Source organism: Malaclemys terrapin, chromosome 5, assembly GCF_027887155.1.
Source record: "Malaclemys terrapin pileata isolate rMalTer1 chromosome 5, rMalTer1.hap1, whole genome shotgun sequence".
NCBI classification, from domain to species: domain Eukaryota; kingdom Metazoa; phylum Chordata; order Testudines; family Emydidae; genus Malaclemys; species Malaclemys terrapin.
Genome location: NC_071509.1, coordinates 129,913,062 through 129,937,738, shown reverse-complemented (window position 1 = coordinate 129,937,738; position 24,677 = coordinate 129,913,062). Strand labels below are relative to the sequence as shown.

At 43.5% G+C, this 24,677-nt stretch overlaps 1 protein-coding gene across 3 annotated transcripts in view; it reads left to right on the top strand.

The window, feature by feature from the left end:
• The window catches only part of FRAS1 (Fraser extracellular matrix complex subunit 1), a 292,619-nt gene that overhangs the window by 114,063 nt on the left and 153,879 nt on the right, over positions 1-24,677 (top strand). For all 3 annotated transcript variants that reach the window (XM_054031084.1, XM_054031085.1, XM_054031086.1), the window contains 8 exons: positions 299-382; positions 1,248-1,349; positions 1,465-1,656; positions 7,138-7,227; positions 7,872-7,910; positions 9,766-9,913; positions 14,194-14,337; positions 14,800-14,934. In XM_054031084.1, the coding sequence (XP_053887059.1) occupies positions 299-382; positions 1,248-1,349; positions 1,465-1,656; positions 7,138-7,227; positions 7,872-7,910; positions 9,766-9,913; positions 14,194-14,337; positions 14,800-14,934 (934 nt within the window). The remainder of the gene's footprint in view (positions 1-298; positions 383-1,247; positions 1,350-1,464; positions 1,657-7,137; positions 7,228-7,871; positions 7,911-9,765; positions 9,914-14,193; positions 14,338-14,799; positions 14,935-24,677) is intronic.

The following is a 24,677-nucleotide window of genomic DNA, read 5'->3' as shown; positions in this document are numbered from 1 at the left end:
CTGTAGACCATACTGCTTCTCTTTAATCATGGTTCCAACAGTGTCTATCTCAAGAGTCCCAAAGAATGAGATGTAGTATCTTTGTACTTGGCCTTCTACTTTTGCAGCAAAATGCAAAGCTGACCCCAAAATTCTTACCCTAATTCATGGCTATGGTGGCTGGTGGTTATCACATAGATATAAATGTCTTTTGCAGGAGTTACAGGTATAGGCTACTGGGCTGCATATTTAATTTTCAAACTGTTATTCTGCTCATCTCTCTTTTTTTAAATAAAGTTTTCTGTTTTTTAATCTTTAGGATGAAGCTATGGCTGTGTCTCCTGGAAAATGTTGCCCAGAGTGCATTCCAAAACCCTGTTCCATATCTGGAAAAGTGTATGAGGTAACCTTTGATGAACCAAACCAAAAACCAACCTGACATGAATTCTGGCACATCTCTATTTTTCCCCTCCCTAACATCTGACTTTCCGCCAGCATTAATTACTTGGTACAATGGCTGTTTTTTTTTTTTTTTTATTTCCTGGGACGCTAAAAGACTTGAAAGGGATTAGAAATATAAAGGAATTTGGTGGCAAGCTGCAGCCAGGTTCAGGGGATAAATTAGATAAGGTACTTACTGTTCACACATCCTTTTTTTTAAGTGGGAAAACAAATAATTGATGGAAGTCATTATATCCATAGCTTTCAATGTACTCCCCTGGAATATATTTAGTATTATTCAGTCATGTATACAAAGGGAAATGTAGTACATCTCTACCCCGATATAACGCGACCCAATATAACATGAATTCGGATATAACGCGGTAAAGCAGCGCTCGAGGGGGGGGCGGGGCAGGGCGGGGATGTGCACGCTGGCAGATCAAAGCAAGTTCGATATAACGTGGTTTCACCTATAACGCGGTAAGCTTTTTTGGCTCCCGAGGACAGTGTTATATCGAGGTAGAGGTGTATTAGCACTAACTACGCTCTTGCAAAGGTGACTGACCCTCTGGCCAACTTTCTGATGAGGAGTGTACACTGCAATATTGATCTGGGCCTCTCTTCTTCCCTTTATCTATCCTGATCATGGAGCAATATGCAGTTTCTTTAAAAAAAAAAAAAAAAAAAATCTCTGTACTTGGATACATGTATGTATAAGGAACCCATTACACTCAAAGGGAAATACATACTCCAGGAGAGAATGTGGTGATGGTTACTGCTTTATTTTTTAATTTATATATGTATCTATCTATCTTCTTTCTGGACAGCATGGTGAGCAGTGGAAGAAAAATTCCTGCACTACCTGTATATGTGACAGAGGGGCAGCAAAGTGTCTTAAACAGGCCTGCGCCCCACGTACCTGTGAGAAGGTAATGCAGCAGTGCACGGCCTCACGATCAGGCTGCGGGTCTCACTCGCCCCTTTCATAAAGGGCTGAAGGAGGGCTTGAAAGGTTAGCACTGACTGAGTATTGATGTTTGCTAGGATCAGAACAAAGTGCAGCGTCTTGGGAAATGTTGCGAGCAGTGCGTGTCTTCCAAAGGAAGCTGCTTATACGAAGGCACCATCAGGTATCACAATGAGATGTGGAATGGCACTCGCTGTGAATTTTGTACGTGTGATGGAGGACAAGTCACTTGTCAGAATGGAGCGTGTGCCAAAGTGGAGTGCGCCTTGGTAAGAAAAGGATTCTTCTTTAAGAATATAATGGTCAGTTCTTGATTTTCTTTCTTTACTTGCCTCCAAAGCACTTAACATGGAAGTGATGGTCAATTTGTATGTGCCAGGCAGGCAGGATGCCTGGGTGAATCGGTGGCTACCTAACTTTTTGATTGTCTCCGGCACTGTCACTATCTACCTGGTAAGAAATGGCTTCAGTAGAGCTTGTGCTGAATTCGGTGCAGAAATCATAGACCAGAGGCAGCCAGTTCTGTTAAAACCTGTGAAGAATTTTGCCCTTGATCTTTGCTAGGCCTAGAAAGAAAGATCTTAGCTAAGGTATTAGCCACTAGACTTAGTGACCCCCTACCGATTTTCAGACAGCGAGCAGTCAGGGTTTATGAGAAGGAGATTTGTGATGGACTATACAAATATTTACCTCTTACTTAGAGCTCAAATGATAGTTCATATTATAATTGCCCTGTAAATGGGTGCAGAAATGGCATTAGGTAGGGTTGATTGGCCCTATCTATTTGCTGTATATGAAAAAAGGTTTTTGGATCAACTTTCCTCCACTAGATAAAACTTCCTTCTTTCACTTTTAGTGTCAGTGCTAACCAGTGGGCTAATATCTGCTTCATTCCAACTGGGCTTACAGAGCCAGAGTAATGAAGGGAAGGAATTGTGGCCTTCATGCATATCTCTAGTTCTCAGTACTTGGCAAGAACACTCCTAGGATGGTAAAATTTATTTAACACCCCTGGATCAAGGCTGTGCCCACAGTCTAGCCCAAAATCTGGGTATGTGCATGGATATAAGGTGAATTGGAGTAAGTCTAATTTAATGGATGTATCAAACAGTTCAGTTCTGGCACAGTGCAAACACATTTTCATTCCATCAAGAGCAGAGATCATGTATCTAGGAATAAAGTTATGTGCTAACTCATGTAACATTATCTCTTTAAATATTAAAAATATTTCGTATTTCCCTCTCTTGATCCATTCTTATTGACGTTACAAAGATGAATATTGGACCCAAACTTTTATTGTCAAAGGGAATGCTGCCTTGTTACCTTCAAATGCTTAAATAAAACTACCTAAACTACTTCTGAATGTAGTTGGATGGAAAGTCAAGCTTCTCATATAAACAAGACAAGAACAAGGGAATAAGTCTTCTGGATTTGTATCTCTTTTACTTAGCTTTCCACACGCACACAGCTGTAAAATGAAACGCTTACACTAACGATTACATACCATCCTGGTTCAACGTAGAAAATGATTTAGCAGCTCCATCGGGTGCAGTGCAGACATTTCCCATACCTTGAACTCTTACTAGTACCCACGAGAGAAAATCTTGTATTCAGTACAACCTGGGATGTATTACAGTACAACTAAAGATGCTCACCAATACAGATTCATCGTACATAGTATTCCGCCCCAGATTGGACCATCCAACGTTTATGATCACTCTATAGACAAATGTGGATTCATAAACAAATATATAAAGTAGCAGATCTAATTTCTACTGACACATTAGATCCTTTCCCTTTCTTATGGAGAAAAAATTGACTGTGTTAGAGACAGACCCTGGGTGGTGCCGAGTGCCATTAACACTCATTGAATTCAATGGGCATTAAGAGCACGCTAATCTTGGCAGAATTGGGTTCCATGGAAAACCTCTTCAAACGCGGGTGTCCCAAATCAGGCATCAAAATAAGTAATATTGAAATGAGTGGTGTATGGGAATTGGAAAAGATAGGAAAAGTGTTTTTTGCAATTTTGGTCCAAAATGGATAGAAAATAAAAAAAAGTTTGTTTGAAGACTTGCATCCTATATGACTTCCCAAAAAGGTGAAGCAGCTGTCTTGGATCATTTGTGATAGAATTCCAGCTCAGTAGTACAAGCCATGCATTAATTTACTCCAAGGATAATATGACATGTCTCATACAAGAATCTTAAAGCGGGTAAGGGGGTCATTTTTTCTTCTTCTTCTCCAAGTCTTGCAGCTTTGCAGGCAAAATCTGAGATTTTTTTTTCCCCTGCCTCAGTAAATCAGAGCTTAATTGAAGCGAGGAGCCTGTGGGGTTTAGCCCTTCATTAAGGGAAAATTAATTTTCTGGTCACATATTCTTGTCTAAATTGTAATGAGGTCACAAATTTAAACATGAATCCTGGGTAGTTCGACCTAGCATATCGGCATCTGATGGGACTAGAGCTAGGGCTTAATTTTAAAACCCTTTCAAACAAAACCTGCCCAGCAATTGCAGAGTGAATATGTCTCTGGTGACTCTGAGCGGCCCTCAGGTGAGCTGTGAGTTGCAGTCTTCAAGGGGGCTGCTGGAAATTATCTGGTAGGTGTGGATAGGGTGGTTGCGGAAGTGGATTTGCTCAACCAAAACCACTTTAGCCGTCAGAAGCATCTCATAACCCATCAAGCTAGTTCCCACCATCCCTTCCATGAAGTGCTGTAGAGACTGCTTTCAGGAACATTTCTGAAGAGTACAGGTGGCTGAAGATGAGAGTGAGCCAGACCTGAGAATGAAGTTCCTGTTTCTGCATCATCCCACTTTGGAGACTCTCTCTAAACAGTCCCGTCACAAAGGGAACGATGGGCCAGATCTTGCAAGGTGTTGCGTGACTAACATGCTATCAGCAGGTCTTTGGATTGGTCCTAATGTTATGAAGATAAGGAGGAAATTTAGATAATTTGTATTGCACAGCTTTTTTCCTTTCCTTGCAAGTTGTTGTAGTTACTTTTGATAAATCTTAAAGATAAATCTTAAATCTTAAAGATCTAAAGTATTGTGTGTGTGTGTGTGTGTGTATAAACATTTTATTTTGCTCAGTCTGACACTCCCCTCCCCCTTACTCCCTTTCCACATTCTTAATGTTGAATGTAATGAGTAATGCCTCTTAAACAAGAGTGCAAGTGACATAGTTATCTCGCATAGTGCCTCCCACTTCTGAGTCTTGCCAAAAAAGGCAGCCCTGGACTGCCAAGGAGAATCATGTCCCATACACATTCCCCCCCCCCATCCTTTGTACAAGTGTCTGTGTGTGTTGGAGGTGGGAAAGTTCACAGTACATACTAGTGACCTGGATTCTTACCATACACCACGGAGTTTTGCGAGAACTGTTTAAATATCTAGACACTTGTAGGAATGCTCAGTGATGGATTAAAGTGAAATGTCTCCCCGATTGACTGACAACATAGTGCCCAACTCACTACAGTCGGTGGCCCTTTCAAAGCATCGGGCCCAGATTGGCCATTCTGGCATAATCTGCCATTGGTAACGCTACTGCACTTGTGTATATGTAGCCAAACTGGCAAGCTGTGTTTTCCTAAGTGGAACACTGTAAAATATACCGTAGTGATTCTATGAACAAATATACTGGGATGCATCCTAAGCTCCTGTAAATAATGGAGCTACGTCAATTGACACCAGCTGAAGATCTGGCTCATCGGAACAGTTGACTTTTGTGAGCCAGCCAAGGGAAGTAGACGCATGCTTCCGTTGAAGTTAATGGGAGTCGTGGGCAAAATCCCCTGGTTGGCTTTGAAAATCTCAGCCACTGTCTAACTTTATACTTGCCTCTTGCCCCTTAACTGTGTTTTAATATTGTGAAGATACACCTCTACCCCAATATAACGCGACCCGATATAACACAGATTCGGCTATAACGCGGTAAAGCAGTGCTCCGAGGGGGCGGGGCTGCACACTCCGGTGGATTAAAGCAAGTTCGATATAACGCGGTTTCACCTATAACACGGTAAGATTTTTTGGCTCCCGAGGACAGCGTTATATCGGGGTAGAGGTGTACTAGTGATTGAGCAATGGCTATCCAGCAATCCTGGCGGATATATGGAAACCTTTGAATCCAACCACAGTTTATTTGATTGTGGGAATTCACCAGTTTTCTCTTTACTCTACTCCAGACTTAGGGAGCTGAGATGTAACCTCCCCCTGCAGGGTAGGTGGCCAGGAGTGTTTCACTATCACTTCACTCAAGAGCAGCAATCCCTGAGCACAGTGAACCCAAGGATGTAGCCAGCTTTCCCATTCGTGGGGAGTTTTTGTTAGCTGGGGTTTTCCTCTGTGTGTGTTTGTGTGTGTATATATATATATATATATATATATATGAACAGTTCAATAACAGAATTTGAAAAGAGGATTCTGCACATATAGAACAACTCCCCCATGACTGGAATCAAGGGCCTGATACAAACCCCATTTAAGTCATTGGAAAGAATTCCACTCATTCCAGCGGAGACTGAATCACACCCTGTAGCTAGAATTCTGGTGCATAGAAACAGTATGAGAAAATGTTCTACTTCACTATGAACAGGGTTTTACTATATCCAAAAGCACTATCTATCTACTAATATTCCCCACTCCACCACAGTATCTGAGCACTTCATACCTATTAATGAATAATCTGCACAGCTCCCCTAGGAGGTAGGTAAACACTATCCCATTTTTTACAGCTGCAGAACTGAGATACAGAGAGATTAAAACATGTGATTTACAAAAGCAGTCAGCATTTACCATTGACTTCAAGGGCAGCAGATAGTCCAATGCTGTGTGCGTTTGAAAATCTCATCCTTGGGCTGGTCCACGAATTAACTTGCCCTGAAATAGCTAAATTGGTTGTTAGTTCACCTTTTATTATTTTGGTGCAAGTCTGTGTGGATACTTAGTTTGGAATTAAAATACCCTATTTTGATTTAATTTTTATATGTACACCCATTTTTAGGCCCCTTTATATCACCTTAGCAATGTCAAGAGGTCTTAATGTAAATGAGAATCAGGCTGAGAGAATCAAAGGCAGAGACAGGAATTAAACCTAGTTCTCCTAAGTCGAATCCAGGTTCTTCCTCTCCCGTAAATGTTTCACTTCCATTCAGACAACAGACCTTTGAGCAGATGGAAGGCCCCATTTCCATTTCTTATGGCAAAATTATGATCTCGGCTACACTGGTGTAATCACAATATCTTTGTTACAGTTTTAACCAAGAGTAGAATTTAGATAATATAATGTATGTTTTAAAATTTACCATGAACATTTTAAAAATTTTTAGTCTTTTCTTTAAGGGAAAAATGGAACATAGAAAATGAAGCGAGAGAGCTGTATTTTAAGGAGGTGAAAGTTTTCAAGTAAAATCCAAGGAATTCAGAGTGAAAAATGACATTCCAGTTTCTATGTATTTTTAGTGGCTTGGTTGGGGGCTTCTTTTACAGCGGCAAGAGTTAAGGATGATACAGTTGCTTTATCAGTGAATTTCCTGAACTTTTCTGGAGTTCGTTCTGCAACCACAATGTTATTTAAACACACTTTTCAAAACGTACATACAGAGATGAAGTAGGATGTAGGGAAGATAAGATGCAACTGGATATTGAAGATTGCATTCCAGTGTGATAACCATTCTGCCTCTGCATTCTGCAGTATTGCTTGGAAATGCTAATTTCATGTGTATTGCTGCAACCTCTCTCTCTGCAGGATGAAGAATTAATTCATTTGGAGGGGAAGTGCTGTCCTGAATGTATTTCAAGGGGTAGTTACTGTGTGTACGAGGAACGTAGCAAAGATGTGAGTGTCCTGATAATTTGGAACACATAACACAGTGTGTTCTGCTTGTGAGGGTTTGGAGAAGTGAAAGTCTATGTCCTCAATGTCTGGAAAGAACATTATTTGCTGAGTCTTACAAAAGAATAATCCGTTAATATTACTTACCCAGAGGGTTTTTGCATTTTATAAAATCTGCTTGTTTATAATTTTCTGCACCACATAAGTCTCCTAAGGCTCTTTTTATTACATAGAGGAAAGCAGAGCAAATTGAATCAATCATTCCTGTTTAATGTTTTATATACATACCCTTAAGTTTTCAGTGCATCTCCTGGGGTTTAAGATGTTTGACTTTCATTACAGTCAATGGGAGCTGCGCAACCAAAGCTCAGTGCAGCTTTCGGAAAATGTTCCCCATTGATTAGTGTTTTCACTGCAACAGGAGTCTGTTATTCAGGGATATTTGCAATCAGCATTTCTTCTGAAATTGACTCTGCAATTTTGATGAAGTACAATAGGAGACCTTACATTAGTGTGACAGATGAGTAATGACGCTAACCACTACTTACGTAGAAATAAACAGCTCTTAACAGAATACTTTTCAGAGATGCAGGAAGTAGAAGATTCAGGTGTTTTCTAAACAGGACCCTATCTCATTCTGTCTATAGATCTTGCTCCCTGATGTGAGTGGAGTAAAACACATCAAGGTGAGTATATTGCATATTTCAGCTCACGCATTATCCTTTTTAATAGAGAAATCTTCATGATATAAGGCCATCTAAGAACCAGACTGAGCCTCCCCCGTGCTTTTACCACCTCTGTTATGGGGTCAAGCACAATTATAGTCACCGAATGTAGGGACTGATCCCTGTTAACAGCCCCAGGGACACAAAGGATATGTCTACACAACCCATGGCAGAGAGCCTCCCAGCCCGGGTTGACAGTCTTGGGCTAGTGAGGCTTGCACTAGCACTCTGAAAATAGCTGTGTAGACAATGCTTTGAAATTGCAGTTCGGGCTCTGAAGCCCACCCCCATCCCGAGACTTTAGATAGGCACAGCTGTTGTTAAAGAACTACCCCACTAGCCCAACTCTGTTGACCCAGGCTGGGAGGCTTGCTTCGGCGAGCTGTGTAGACATACCCAAGTGGGACAGGGAGTAGTTGGGATAATGGGGTAGTCCCCAGCCCTTGCTGTCCCCCTGCTCTTGCCAACAAAACTAGCTGGGTGCAGAAAGGGCAGTGTGCTGCACCATCCTAAAGACTGGCTTTTATCAAGGAAAATCGTGCCCCTTCAGTCTGCTAGAATTCCCTGTGTGTGTCAACAGAACAGTTGTTAAAGGAAAAAGAGGCGACACAAACTTATTTAGACTTTCAAAAAGCACATGATAAAGTCCCACTCAAGAGGCTTTTCAGAAACTCAGTAAAGAAGGTGAGACGCAAAGTGCAGTCATAGACTAGAGATGGGCTAAAGGATAGAAAACAAGCAACTGCAATAAATGATCAGTTTTCACCACGGCAGAAGATTAACAGTGGAGGACCCGAGGGTCTCTACTTGGCACAGTGTTGTTTAATATATTTATTAATGAACTGGGGAAAGGGATAGAATAACGAGGTGGCAAAATTTGCAGATGACACAAAATTCTTTGTTGGTCAAGACTTAGAGAAGATGGAGGGAATGGAGGTCGGTGAATGCACAACATAACAGCAAACGGAATTCAGTGTTAATAAATTAACTCTCTAACCACTTGGGAAAGACCAGGGCCTCATTCTGAGAGGGGAGAAAGACATAAGAGGGGACTTGATAGAGGTGTATGAATGGTCTAGAGGATGTGAATCAGCTGCTCCTGTTTACTCTCTCATATCTTAATATGAGAACAAGGAAACATCCAATAAAACTGAAAGGCAATACATTAAAAAATGGTAAAAGAAAGTACTTCTTCACAATGCCAAGTTAACCTGTGGCGGTCATTGCTGCAGTGTATACTTGAGGGCAAGAACTTAACAGGATTATAAAAAGGCTTAGATGTTTATAGGAATAATGAAAACCTCTACAGTTACATCAGACCTGATAAAAATTATATGGGACACAAACCTTTAGTTTTCATGTCATAAGCCCAGAGGTAACTGACGGTGATTCAGAAAAAATAACTTCCCCTTTGGGCAGCTTATTTGTCCATTATAGAGATTCTTGTACTTTCCTTTGAAGTATCTGTCATTGTCTAGTCTAGAAGACAGGAATGGACAGGGCTACTAGACAAGATGGAGCACTGTATGGCAATTGATGTGCTCCTGTGTTGTTAGAATATGGCTGATAATGGTTATCACTCTATTAGATTCTCTGGTTTATTTGGGGATTGCTATAGGTCACAAAGCATCTAGTTCGTGCCGAGGCTCTCCTTTGATTAGTATCATGGCTCATTCGGCAAAATTCTAGCTGGCCGCTAGATCTGTAACTGTTCATCACACGTTGCAGGATCTGGATTCAGCCCCGCTGCTGAACTCGGCATCACTACAGTGAGAACGGAGCCCTCATGTAAAGCGTTCAATATTGTCTTATGCAGAATGGAGAGAAATGGAAAGAAGACCCGTGCAAGGAATGTGAATGCCGGGACGCCGAGGTGGTCTGCTATCGACGCTCTTGTCCGTCCTGCCCATTGGGCCGCCTGGCAGCAAAGGCGGAGGGAGACTGCTGCTCGCAGTGCCAGTCAGGTATTTGTGCGAAGCAGCTTCTGCTGACTTTTGTAGTTCTGTACAGGGTGGATTCTGACCCCTGTCATATTACCCGGGGTATAAACCTTTGAAACTCTGCCCCTCATAACTGAGGCCAGGAAATGAAATCCTTTTACGAATGCTCCCCAGTGAGGCACTGGTTTTTCAGGGGCCTAAAGAGGGGATGTGATGCTTCTCAGGGGTTCCCAGGGTGGTGAGGCATCTCAATACTACCTGCCCTTAGCACGAGGAAGTCTGTGCTTGTCATGAGTCAGCTCCCCAGCTCCACTGCTACAGCCAATCCAAGCACTGTCCTCTAGGCCTTGCCGTCACTGTCCAGGTTAGCGACACATTGGCACCTACCAACCTCTGAGTGTCAGCCTGCAGTGTCCAGCCGCTGGGCCTGTGGACACTCGCAGGATTCACAGATTTGTTGCTTCAAAAAATCAGTGCACCCCAGCTTACCAGTTCCACCTCACATCAACCCTCCCCTAACCCACAACACGTAGCGAGGTTAGTCGTGAAACCAAATATCACTTTATTTAACAAACACAGAGAATTGAGTAATAACAAGTAGAAATATTGAAACATGGTTACATATAAAATAAAATCATAATACGCATTTCAGAGCCTGTATGTAACGAACAAGGTACTCTCATGTCTAGTATTGCTCTTCCGAAATCCTTGCAGCGTGTTACAGCCCGGCTGACTGACCCTTCTTTCATGAACCATGCATACTGTCGGTTTGCCTCCTCGGTGAAGGATTCCACATCTCTCTTTGCGCTCCAAGAGACACCAGACCAATCCTTTGTTTTTATTCAGAAACAGGGCACCCCCTGCTGTTTGTTTCTTCCTGTGGATTTCCTCTCTTGACGATTTCGCAATCTCACAATGCACCCCTGGCTCAGTGTGAAAATAGGTAGATAATACACCAACGGCCAGACAGGGAGATAGGTGTCAGTCACCTCCTGCTCGAAAGGAACATCTCCGAGGTATGTCACCTCCCGGCGACCTGCCTTATCTCCAAGACCTTCAGAACATAATGTTCAGTAGGGATACATAATTCCTTAATATTATCTGTACAGACATTTCTCAGTGATTAGGACGACCAGTGGGCAGCTGGCTCTCGGTAGAGACTCAGATGCAGGGCCGGCTCCAGGCACCAGCTTAACAAGCAGGTGCTTGGGGCGGCCAATGGAGAGAGGTGGCACGTGCGGCAATTCGGCAGCGGCAGGTCCCTCACTCCCTCTCGGAGCGAAGGACCTGCCGCTGAACTGCCGCCGCCGATGGCGGGTTTTTTTTTTCCTTCCCCCGAATTGCCGATGCCGATCGCGATCGCAGCTTTTCCCCCTTCCCCCCCGAATTGCCACCGCCAATTGCAGCTTTTTTTTTTTTTTTTTTTTTTTTTTTGCGCTTGGGGCGGCAAAAATGCTGGAACCGGCCCTGCTCAGATGCCACCTTTTGGTGAACTATTCTGCAGCTAGCCAACCCAGGGGATCTCTGTAAAACCATGCACTGTTGGCTCTCTGGTTACAGGGAGTACAAGCAGGCATTAGGGGTTTGATTGTGCAATCCTTACTCACATTGGTTAATCCCATTAACGTCATTGGGGGTACTTGTAGGTGCTTACCAATGTGAGTAAAGGTCATGCAACGTAGCCCTCTATTCCCCGGGCTTCTCAGTATTATCAATGTTCTCGTGACAACTGTTTTGATTTCAGCTTTGCTGCCTCTGTTTGGTTTGGGGATCAGTAATTATCCCCCCGCTAAATTTAAATACGATTTCAGGGTAAGTTTAGGACTCAGGCCAAAGTCTCCCTCTGACTTCAGTGGAGTTGGATCAGGACCCTAAGAGCCATCCTTTGGCAAAGTAAAAAGAATCATTGAGGACCTGGAGACTGTTGTCCTGGAAATGTTTTTCATTCCTTTTTTTTTGAACTCTGAAATCTTCTAACAAACAAAAAAAGTCTCTCTCTCTCTCTCTCTCTCTCTCTCTTTTTCAGAATTATAACATGCTTCTGTGAAGTTTATGAGCTTATGATTAATTTCCTTTAAAAAAATGTACTCCCTTATACTGTAATGCCACTTCCAGTTTACCTGGGGTCAAATTAGAGCCAGTTAATAATTATCTGGACACATTAGAATAGTTTTGGCTATATAGCAATTTTGCATATAAATTATTTTTTTCCACAGGATGTTGTCATTTCCCTTCATTTGCATTTCATAGTTGGTCAGTTTTAGCTGCAGATTCCTAATTTTTCATATTGGCAGCCGCTCTTGTTGCACTCAACTTGCTTTGGTTAATCAGAGAGCTCCAGTTTGTCACAAGAAAAAGAAAACAACTTTTCAGTTTAATTATGCTGTCATTGCCGAAGTGGCTCAGAGCGCTTGTCAGATAAATATTTAAAGCTTATTATTTGTTGAACAGCAAAAACCCCCAAACAAACAACAACCCAAAAAAACGTTTGTAGATCCAAAAGGCAAGCTTCTTGGACAGGCCACATAAACTTAGAGACATCTCGTAGGCTACAGAAGGTGAACGTTTCAGGCATAAGAAAAGAGGAAGTAGTAGGGGGTTAGCCTGGGAGACCCAAGCTCAATTTGCTACTCGATCACAGACTTCCCATGTAAGCTTTGGCAAGTTGCTTAGTGGCTTTTGAAAATGTTAGCCCTGAAGTCCCGTTTTCAAAAGTGACGGCTACTCGGTCCCATTGACTTCCAGTGAGACTTAGGCTTCTAAGTGCCTAAGTCATTTAGGTGCTTTAAAATTTTTTAGCCTTAGTCTCTCTGTGACTCAGTTCCCCATCTGTACAATGGGGATAATAGCACAGCCCTCCCTTGCAGAGGTGTTGTGGGGATAAATTAATTAAAGGAGTTCAGATGCTATATAATGGGGACAGATTTGGGAGAAAGTATGACTGTGATTTGAAAACATTGCATTGTATTAACAGGTCTGTATTTTCTGGGCCGGATTTTCCAAAGAGCTCAGCTCCCGTTAAGGCACTTCAATGGGGCGGACAGATTATAAAATATTCCCGGCACCCAGAAGCTCTCATTCGTCTCAATAGGAGCTGCTGAGTGCTGAGTGCTTTTGAAATTCTGCCGACTTCATTTAGGTGCCTGACTGTGTGCTGAGCTCTTTGGAAAATACGATCTCCTGAGATCATTGCATGGGGATATATAGAGCCAAGTCTGCGTTCTGCAGACTCACTGCTCCCCTTGAAATCTCCTTTCCACGGATCCACCAACTACTTCTCTCCATGCTGCAACAGAGGCAATGAGTGTTTTGCAATGCAGTGTCCAGGCTGATGATCCTGTAAAACTTTCCAAAATTGTAACTGTTTAGCCCAGAGTTCTCCAAAATCTTCCACAGCGTTGTCCCCACCTTCCCACAAACTAAGGGCATGGGACAGCAGCTGGTCCTACTTTCAGGGAACACTTTGGATTAGTGCAGAAAGCTTTGCTCCTGAATGGAGCCCAGGCTGTGTGCTCCCTCTCTCAGCAGTAAGGTGATTGCCAAGCAGTGGAGATGCTGCTACACGTGTGTAGGGACAGGGCAGCCCATTCTTTGTTTGTTTTTCATTGGGACTTTTCCTGCTCCTCCTCCACCTACTCACCTATAGAACTTCACTAGGGGCTGAAACCATTACTCAGGCAAGCCCCACATCGATGTCAGTAGGGTTTGGGGCCTGAATGAAGACTGAGTAACAGCTCCAGGATTGGGCCCCTGTTGAAAGTTGAACAGACAGTTCTTCTACTGGGCAAAAATGATTCAGCACTAAAGAAAAAAGATTCAGTCCCTCGGCCACCGCACGGAGGCCGGCCTTGTAGTTTGAGAAACACCTGCTGTAGGGAAATATCTCGTCATAACCCTGTCCCCTCCGCTGATCTCTCTGTGTCGCTAAGCCTGCAACTCCTACTCCGACCCGACTTGGCCAGACTCCCATTGACTTTGTTATGGGATTTGGCCTGAGGTAACTCAAGTTCCGATTGTTGTGGGCCATTAATTCCTGATGGTATAAGAATATCAATGAAAAGAGACAACATGGATTGTGAATGGACGGTTGTCCAACTTGAATTAAATGCAACGCTTACTTATCCAGTCCTATAAAATGCAGCATTTAACGGATGGCATGCAATTTATGAGAAAATGCCTCGAGCCATTAGCAGAGAGGCCACACATTGAGTGTTGCTTTGACTATAGCGTATGTGTTATTTCCAGCCTTCTTGATACAAGGCACGCAGTGCTGATAGCTTCTTTCTTTTTTGTCTCCATGCTAGTGCAATGCCACTCAGACTGCTTGACATGCTCTCGGTCTTTTGACCACTGTGACGTCTGCCTGGATGCAACTAAGTGGCTTCAGAATGGACGCTGTGTGGGGACCTGTGATTCTGGATTCTATCGGGATGCTGGGGTTTGCTTAGGTATAGCCTATGTTCCAATCTCAGCTGACTGGATTTCCTTCAGGCTGGTGCTTTAGTCCTGGGGGGCTGCTTATTCACAATGCCTCCCAGTCATGGACTGTTATTGTATGAAAACTTTCCTCCTTGTAATCTCTTATTGATGCGGAAACACAACACCAGATCGGATATCAGTAAGGTTAGTCTTTCAGTCCTGGATTCAGGAAAGCACCGAAGCATCTCTTTATGTCCTTTTGATGTCAACTGATCTAAACTACAGCTCGTTGGAAAATTTAGAATTTCAAAAAATTTCAGCAAAAAAGGAACCATTTTTTTTCCCAACCATCTTTAATCTAAAATGCTTTTCCTGCATAGGGATGCGTCCCTGAATTTAGCCCGCAGACTGACCATGTACAGATGGGTATCAGTGCACAATGACGTTTTAAGGTAACACTGTCTCTTTTTCCCTTCGTTTTGTGTGGGCAGCCTGCATGGAGATGTGCTCCACCTGCACCAATGGGTTTGAATGCACCTCATGCCAGGGATCCCTGCTGATGAAGTACGGGCAATGTGTGACATTGTGCGGGGACGGATTCTTCCAGGATCACCTCCACTGTGCAGGTAACTTACAAATAGGGCTGCCTGGTAAAACAGCCACATGTCTAAGCTACAGTGCATAGTCTGTATTTAGAGATCTATTGCCAACATGAGGACAAAAGTTTTCAGTACTGTAACGCCACAAGGTAACAGAATCACGTAGAGTTAGGATGATGGCAAATGGGAGAAGAATGCACTCTTTAACCGTCTGTTTCTGAAACCCCTACTTCTCAACACTGTGGGTACGTCTTCACTACCTGCCGGATCGGCGGGTAGTAATTGATCTATCGGGGATCGATTTATTGCGTCTTGTCTAGACGCGATAAATCGATCCCCGAACGTGCTCCCCGTTGACTCCGGAACTCCACCAGGGCGAGAGGTGGAAGCGGAGTCGACGGGGGAGCCGCGGCTGTCGATCCCGCGCCGTGAGGACACGAGGTAAGTTGATCTAAGATACGTCGACTTCAGCTATGAGAATAGCGTAGCTGAAGTTGCGTATCTTAGATCAATCCCCTCCCTGCCCCCCAGTGTAGACCAGCCCTGTGACTGAATCAGTCCTATTTCGATTCAGAAGTCTCTCCCAGGGAAATGTTATTGTCTCTTACTCCTGGAGGGTGAGAGAACTGCTATATTTTACCATTGACCTAAAATCCATAGCCATTTACTGGAATCTAATTCTTTGGTGTATACTTTGTTTTCAGCACAGGCTAAACTACAGCTAATGAAATCCGCTCTCCCCAGGAGGCTGCAGTGCAGGTGTTTATTAGAGCGAATTAGAGAGCGACATGGGATATGGCAGGTAGCCAGAGTGTCACACACACACACACAAAAGTCCTTTCCTCTTTGGTGATATTTTCTTGCTCTTCACACTTCTCCTTCCCAGAACATCTCTTGTGGTAGCTGGTCGCATCAGGAATATTTAGGGAGTCTTACTCTGTTAATCACGAATTCCACAAAACAGGGGAAAGTGTCTCTAAATGAGTGTATCTCTGAACGTTTCTAAAGGTTGGGATTAGGATAGGGAAAGTGGAGCTTTCTGTTTGATTCCTTTGACATATTCTTTCTTTGTCCAAACTGTGATTCAGCCTCTTTCATCCTGACAGGTCTCTAAAGTCAGCACTTTTCTCCTTATGATATTGGCCTTTTTAGAGGGGTTGTAATTCTTTCTGAGACCAGTTCAGCCAAGCACCTGAACACATGTGGACTTCAAGCACCTGAGCAGTCCTAATGACTTCTGTGGAAATACCCATTTGCTTTAAAGTAAAGCACATGTTCAATGCTTTTGCTAAATTGAGATCTAAAGCAGGAGTTGGATTCTTGACCATTGCTTTTCTATAACCGTCTGACCCAAAGGGTTTACGATAGATTTCAGGTTTTGAATGCTAAGTAATCTTTGAGTTTGTTTTATTTTACCATTCCCTTTCTGCCTGCTCCTGGTGTTTTAATTGGCGATGGCCACGCACTGTAAAGGCAGTTGGAAAAGGCTAATGTTTCATTTTATTACCCATTTGTAGTGAACTGGCTTTGCATTCCATCCATGTTCGTACCCAGGCATGCCTGGAGTGGAAAGTTGCTGGGAAAAATTTGTTCATGTTTCCTCCGGGGAATTAAACCAATTTGCTTTAGTTCTGCCTGGCTGCATTTTCTGCATAAAGTAAAACTGGCAGAGAAAGCCTCAAATTTCAGACCCAGTCCATAATTAATTTCCATCCAACCTTCCTTTGTATGCTCTTTGTTTTTATATGCATGCAGTCAGGTTGTCCAAACTGTCCTTAAGCTGTTCGGCAAGCAGTATGTTTTATTAAAGCTGCAGTAAGTTAAATAAAGATAAATAAATAAAGTTTGTCAATAGAATCATATATAGGATTGATCAGATCCTCAATTGGTGTAAATTGGTGCAGAGGATCTGACCGTAAAAAGGGAAAAGACCTGTGAGAACAGATGACCTAGTCCATCCTCCTGCCTTTGCAGGACTGCTCTCTGCAGTATATGAACAAGCCACAACGATTCAGTCTTGCTTCATCACTTGTTTTCTTTGTTTTTTTTTTTTTTTTTAAAGAAGATCTAATCTAAAACTAAAAAGAACCTTTGACCGAATTGGTTTGATGGGGTGGGTTTTTCCCCCCTGCTCTAATAATGGGGTTTGTTTTTCTGTAAAACAGAAAAGTCATTAAGGAAAAAGGGAAATTGAAAATCAGTAAGGAGGCTTATTCAGATAACTAACTGCGTGATTAATATTCACGGGATCAGTGAGAGACAGGGGTAGAGCAGAGTGACACATGGAGTCTGCTGTGCTGAGATGAGACCGAAATGAATAAGAAAAAGGCTGAGAGAAGAAAAGTCAAGAGAGTGAAAGAAGAATGACCTCTGCCCTGAAAAGCAAGACAGATGAAGGACATGCAGTCTTCAGTGCCCCCATTCTTTCTTTTTCCGGCAACTTAATTATGCACATTTTCAGGATTAATGCTCCCTGAAAAGTCTAGACGGAACTCAGGCGTTGTTGCTTTGACCTATCCAAATGAGAATATTGAAATATGTAACCTGATTGTAACAGACAAAGCCTACATCATAGCAAAGTGCTCGGATTTTTATTAATGACTCTCTAGGCTCTTTATTAATGGTTCTTTAGACTATCTTAGTTATAGAAGCTCATCTCTTGAGAACAGAGGTCTCAGTATTGCTAAATAGAATTACTACAGGTAGCTAGCACTACCTTGCAATGAACTGTTCAGTTTGAGTCATTTAGATCTACAGTGCAGAATTGTTAAAAACATCTTGTATCTTTCAAAAGTCAGGCAACTGTTTCTCAATAGTTCCATGTGTTCCTTTTATGACGCCGTTAGCGTTAATCTCTTGCTGTCACAAAACGGCTTGTGATCTTCACACCTGCAGTGATGCCGATGAGATTTCTGAGAAATCTTTTGAGAAAAGAAACTTTAAATGAATTTTTACTCTGAATTGTGACTAAATGAAAGGGAGTTAAATGGCTGAGTGCAGGAAGCACTATGCTTTAGTCTAGGAGCTTTAATGAAACATGTCAGTTATGCCACATTTACTAGTGGTTCCGGGCAGATGCGTACTAATCTTGAATGCAGCAGAGCACAGATGCTTTTATAAATGCATGGGTTTCTTTTCCTCAAGGAAGCCAGCGCTTTGCAAGAGTTCTTTTCTCTTAAAAACATGGAGCATGGCTCAGCTCTGTTCTACACCAGTTTTACACTGCTGGAATTCCTAAACCTATAGTAACAGAGAGGTGAATCAAACCCTTTATCATGGCAGCATTGGAATGCTCCTAATTTAGCAGTGAAGTGAAACCAAAATTTGAAAAAGATCCATCCATCCATGAAGAATTAAGTGAACATGCGGGAGGGGCCCCCCTTTTCCCTCTTGAAATATAAAGAAACAAAACTGAGAATACTAGACTGTGGGAAGGCTCCTTGAAGCTTATAATATAGTCCTGAAAAATCAATAATAGGGAAAAGATTTTCACCACCCGTGTTGTCCTCTGTTACCCCAATGAGCTCATTTATATATAATAAGCAAATTATTGACGCCTATAATGTTATAAGCCAATCAGTGATCAGACTGATGGTGACCTAGTTATGGCTTGCTATGTTGTAGAAGGAAGTTTAGTTTAGTGGTATAAGCAAAGGCTTGGAAGTCAGGAGATCTGAGTTCCATGATCAGCTCTTGACACAGGTTTGCTGTATGACTGTGAGCAAGTCTCGTGAGCCTACAGCAGCTAGTGGTTTTGAGTGCCTTGATTTTTGGCTATCAAGCTGAAGGTACCTGAAAGGGGCCTGATTTTCTGAGTGTGTGTGCTTAGCGCTTCCTAAAAATCAGGCTCCTTGAACGTATCTCCAGTTGGACACCCAAATTGAGGTACCTGAGCTCGCTAGCGACTTTGAAAAGTTGGGTCATTTACATCTCAGTTTCCCCTCTGTAAAATGGAGAAAGCAATATTTCCCTGCTGCACCTCACGGTGATGTTGATATCAGCGAATCTTTCAGTGATGGGGGTTGTGGGTTCCTTAGAACATCTTGTTGGGTTTGGGGGTCTGCTTAAGGAACAGGGCTGATGTAGTATTGTCGGTTGGGATTTGGCCTTGGTTATGTTTAAACCAATGTCCACATGTATAGTGTAGGATAGTTTCGGTGCCAAGGAAAATTAACGTCTAGGGCCAAACTGTCAGCTGAGTTTTTAACCCACCCTACGTTTGTGCGCTTGCAAGTTAGCAGACACAATTACCTGCATGGTCAGCTTATCGCTTGCTATCACTTGGGCTGATGAAAATAGGGGTGTAGAAGCAGTAAGTACTATCATGGGATGAGGCAAGCACTCCTAAAGTGCTTCAAAAGGCCCTGGTAGTTTTACAGTGATGCTGAAAGCTCATTGGCTCAGTGGGAGCATCTGGGGGAAGACGATGCCTTTGGGAGTGCCAGGTTGGGAGGGTCCCAGAGCCCAGGCTCCAGCCAAACCCAGGAGTCTACACAGCAGTGAAACAGCCCTGTAGCTTGAGCCCTGCGAGCCCACGTCAGCAGGTACAGGCCAGCCACAGGTTTCTCTTTGCTATGTGGATATATCTATGGAGTCCTTACACTCCCTCCCTGCAGGGCCAGGCACACTGTGAGCCTTCATAATGATACATTTGTGACACCACTTGTGACCATAGAGGACAAAAAGTCAAATTAGCAGGTCTATATCCTGACAGCTTGGAGTCGCTGAAAATGGCTTGTTTGCATAATCCCTGCTTTCAAAATCAGCAATGTCTACAACCTTCCACGTCTCGCCCCCAAACAAAATCTTCCCTACCCCCCTTCCCCACCCCCAGCCCTCTTTCCTCCCATAATTTTTTGCAGGGTGGGGTGAGAAGATGGGTGTTATAGGGGCTGGAGGGTGATTTGGTGGGCACTCAGAGCGAATCTGTGCACTCGACATTTGCTGGGTCTCTTTAGAGAACAAAGATATATGCTGTGGAAGGATAAGGTATCCTATACTGTCAATGACAAAATGGAACAGAGTTTGTTTCCTAGATGGAACCAGCTCTCTGTACAACAAAATGTTTAAACTAAGCAGAGGAATAGGCCATTTAAAGTACAGAAAGCCCCTTTGGCTTCTGGCCCAACCCTGAGGGTCCGCATGTGACGGGTTGGACCGCCCGTTCAGGATGCCACCTGATATACTGGGGTCCCATTGAGCCTGCCCGTTCCACCAGTCTGGGCTTCCTCACCCTGTCCTTGCTGTGCCAGGCCCACAAGCCTTCTCCAGCACACATGCAGGTAAGGCCACACCCTGCTGCAGACACAGACTGAAATCAGCTGTGTGTGGGAAGATTCAGCTTGGGGATTTACCCAGCATTCCCATAAACCCAAAATAATATTGTCTTGCACTGTATAGAGAGATCTGTACAGTGGAAGCTCATAAAAATCGTCCCCTCCCTCAATCTGGAGGGAGATATGCATAGCCTTTTGCCCATCCTTCCCCAGATACGAATTGTACAAACTGGTTTATAGAAAACAAAGACAAGTTTATTAACTGCAAAAGACAGATTTTAAGTGATTATAAAGGATAGCAAACAGGTCAAAGCAGATTACTGAGCAAATAAAACAAAACATGCAAGCTAGGCTTAATACATTACAGAAATTGGCTACAAATAGTAATTTCTGACCCTAATTGTTGTTTTATGCAGGTTGCAGAGTTTCTTGAAGGTAAACTGTACTGCTTGCAGCTTAAATCTCCAGCTATTCCTTTCACAGGTTGACCTTTCTCAGCATGGGTCCCAGTCCTTCTCCCCAGATCAGTCTTAGGTGTTTCCAGCAGTCATCCTGGGCAGGGATTCTGTGAAGAACCCTGATTAACTCACTCTCCAGCCTTTAATAGAATTGACATATGGCGGGAATCGTTTGTTTCCCAGTCTGACCCCCTTAATGGAAAAAACACTGAAAGCCCAAGATGGGGGTCTAGTACCAGGTGACACAATCCCCTGACCCTGTAGTGTCAAAGCAGCAACCCAGGAAGCGTCTCAGGAAGGCGGGAGATTAGTATCTTCAAAGTCTTATTGTTCTTCCTAATGGCCCATTCAGCCTGATTGCTTACTGTCTAGTAGGTGTTTCCCAGATGCAAATGCTTTTGGAATTGATACAGAGTTTATATTCCTAACTTCAGATACAGCAATGATACATGCATACAAATAGGCTAATCATATTTGGTAAATCATAACCTTTCGACTGATATCTCACAAGACCCATTTTGTACCCAATACATCTTAGTTATGCCCTATTCGTATCATAAGCATATTTCTATGAAGAATATGGGCGTGATGTGACACCTCACTTCTTCTTATTTGGTTCCATGACACATGTCCTCTCTCCCTTGGCTCCATGCATGCTCTGCATTCCAGCCTGCCTTGCAAGCAACACCACCAATCAGTTCCCTCTAGAAAGAGCTGAGCTGAGCAAAGCCAGCTGAGCTGAGCAAAGCCAGCTGAGCTGAGATTGCTTTCCAGCAACCACATAGTTTCCATTGATGCACTTTCCTTTAGTGTTTAAGTTACTGTAGACAAGCAGAACAGAGATATCGTGGGGATATCAATAGCTGTTGCATTTTTAAAACAGCAACTCTCAGGGCATGTAGGCAAAGAGAAATTGCCTGATGCCTGTCTCTGTGGGCATGAGAGCTGAAAGTTTAGATACGAGCACAAATCGGGCCATGTTTGATATTCATTGGGAGACCTGCAGCTGATACCCTATGCAGGTGCTGCCGGCTCCAGGCACCAGCCGACGAAGCACGTGCTTGGGGCAGCACCTTGGGGCAGGTGGTGCTCAGGTTTTTTTTTTGTTTGGTTGGGTTTTTTTGGTTCGGCAGGGCGGTGCTGGAGGGTTTTTTTTTGTTTGTTTTTGTTTCTGCTGGGTGGCGCTCGGAGGGGGGGCTTGGGCGGTGCGGCACTCGGGAGGGGCGGGGGCTTCGGGCAGCACGGCACTCGGGGGGGTCAGGGATTTCGGGCGGCGCGGTGCTTGCGGGGGGGGGGAGGTGTTACGGTGGGGCTGCGCTCTTTTTTTTTTTTTTTTTTGCTTGGGGTGGCAAAAAAGTTAGAGCCAGCCCTGAGTGGATGGGTTTTGCTGTTGGCCATGTTAGCAGAGCCTGAGTCCAGCACCATCATGCATGGTAGACCTGACAGCTGTAGCAGTGCATTTAAAGGAGGCCAAGCTAATCACTGTCTTTCCTGGCAAATACCTTGTTCAGTGGAGCCACCTGAGAAAGTTACTCGTTAACCCTATCTGAGCAATTAGCTTCGCTGCCAATGCTAACCTGGCTGAAATGAATTGAGAGGCTCAGCGGTTTGATTCAGAGAAGCCTCTGAGTGTTTGCTAGCTTATTGAGAATGATCTGTAGTTTTGATTCTTTTTCTTTCCCTTCCTTCTTTCAGCCCCCACCAGTCTGCCCCTTGTCATCCTCATCCTCTTCTTCCCCCTCAGACTCTTCAAGCTATTGGTCCCTGATCCTTCTTTTGTCCCTCCTCCAAGATCAGCTCTCTGGCTTGTTCCGTGCTCGTGGCGCTATCCTGCCAAGTTCTTTGTATCTTCTCAGTAGGTCTGGCAGCCTCTGCTGAGCTGTTTGTTATTGTCAGGTCTCTCTCTCAGGCTTTGCTAGATCAGAGATAACTCAGAAGTCATCGCACCCCAGAGAAAGATAAAATGTGAAGACAACATCTGCCTTAGTAGAAGCTTCCAGAGCTGCTGAGATCCTGCACTGGTTTTGCAGGATCATTGCCAAAGGCAGGGGAGTCAACTGGGAATCGGAGCCAGATGGAGAAGGGGGAGTACTTAACCAAACGGATCTGACCTTCAAATAGTGCTGGTTTGCATCCGCCTCTGGGCTGAGCAGAGATCTGCCTGGTTTCCAATGAAGTGTGCTGCATCCTGCCTGCCCTAAACTTGCGCTGTCTGAAGCATGCCCATCCTGTTCCAATACCTTCCTCTTTATTGCCTGTGTTCAAAGTGAAACTTGCCAATGACTGTAGTGAGTTTCACTCTGCAGATAGGGGTTGGGGCAGTTGTCAGGGTTCACTCCCCACTCTGAACTCTGGGGTACAGATGTGGGGACCCACATGAAAGACCCCCTAAGCTTATTTCTCCAGTTTAGGTTAGAAACTTCCCCAAGGCACAAATCCTTTCTTGTTCTTGGATGAGTACTGCTGCCACCATCAAGTGATTTAAACAAACATTCAGGGAGGGCCACTTGGAGCCCTACCTCCCCCAAAATATCCCTCCAAGCCCCTACACCCCGTTTTCTGGGGAGGCTAGAGAATAATATCCTAACCAATTGGTTACAAAGTGAGCACAGATCAACCCCCCTGGGTCTTTAGGACACTGAAAAACAATCAGGTTCTTAAAAGAAGTTTATTTAAAAAAAGATAAAAGAATCACCTCTGTAAAGTCAGGATGGAAGATAACTTTACAGGGTAACAAAAAGATTCAAAACACAGAGGATTTCCCCTCTAGGCAAAACTTTAAAGTTACAAAAACAGGGATAAACCTCCCTGTTAGCACAGGGAAAATTCACAAGCTAAACCAAAAGATAATCTAATGCATTTCCTTCCTATTACTTACAATTTGTAATCTTAGAGCCCTCAGGTATGGCTTTGGGAGATGTATTTTCCCTGCCCTGATTCCTCGCTGACCTGGAGAGAACAACAAAGGAACACAAAACAAAAACATTCCCCCCATAGATTTGAAAGTATCTTCTCCCCTCATTGGTCCTTTTAGTCAGGTGCCAACCAGGTTACTTGAGCTTCTTAACCCTTTACAGGTAAAGAAGGGATTTTATGCTACCCATAGCTGTATGTTTATGACAGCAGTAAATGACGGTGAAAAATAGCCACTGATTCAGAACAATCTTAATTGCCCTGACTGATCTGGGCTCAGAACAACAACATATGTTTTAAGGCAGGCAAATGCAGGGACATACATTAAGGAGCAGAGAACGTAGACCATGCTTACAGGATGGGGAGCTTCTTTTGGAAAGCAGTGACTCTGGAAAGGACTTAGGGGTCATTGCAGACCATCAGCTGACCATGAGCTCCCGATGCAATCCTGTGTCCCAAAGTGCTGCTGCAGTCCTCCGGCGTGTAAAGGGGAATGTCAGGAAGATGATGCAACTTGCGCATGTGGCATTGGTGAGTCCATTGCAGCAATACTGTGTTCCGTTCTGGTGTCCGCACTCGAAAAACAATGGTGAAAAATTGGAGGGTGTTCAGAGAAGTATTACATGAAGGATTCAAGGTCTGGAAAACCTGCTTTAGGATCAGAGAATTAAGAAGCTCCATCCATGTACCATATTAAAGAGAAGGTTGAGAGGGGACTTGATAACAATCTGTAGGAACCTACAAAGGAAGAACATACCTGATTTTAGGGGGCTCTTGAATGTAGCATAACAAAATCCAATGGCTGGAAGGTGAAGTTAGAAAAATTGAAATTGGAAATCAGATACAACTTTCTGTCAACGAGGGAAATTAACCACTGGTTAATGTTGCCAAGGGAAGTGGTAAATTTATCATCATTTGCAATGTTTAAATTGAGCCTGGATGTCTGCTCTAATTCAATCACAAGTTTATGGGCTTGATAGTGTTCACATGGGAAATGGAATAATTGCCCTCTCCGCGGGAATTACTGGTGAAATTCTGTGGCCTGTGCTTTGATCTCTTCTGGCTTAAAATGTGTGACTCAGACTGCCCATAATGCTCTGCAGAAATCAGGACGGAGAAAGGG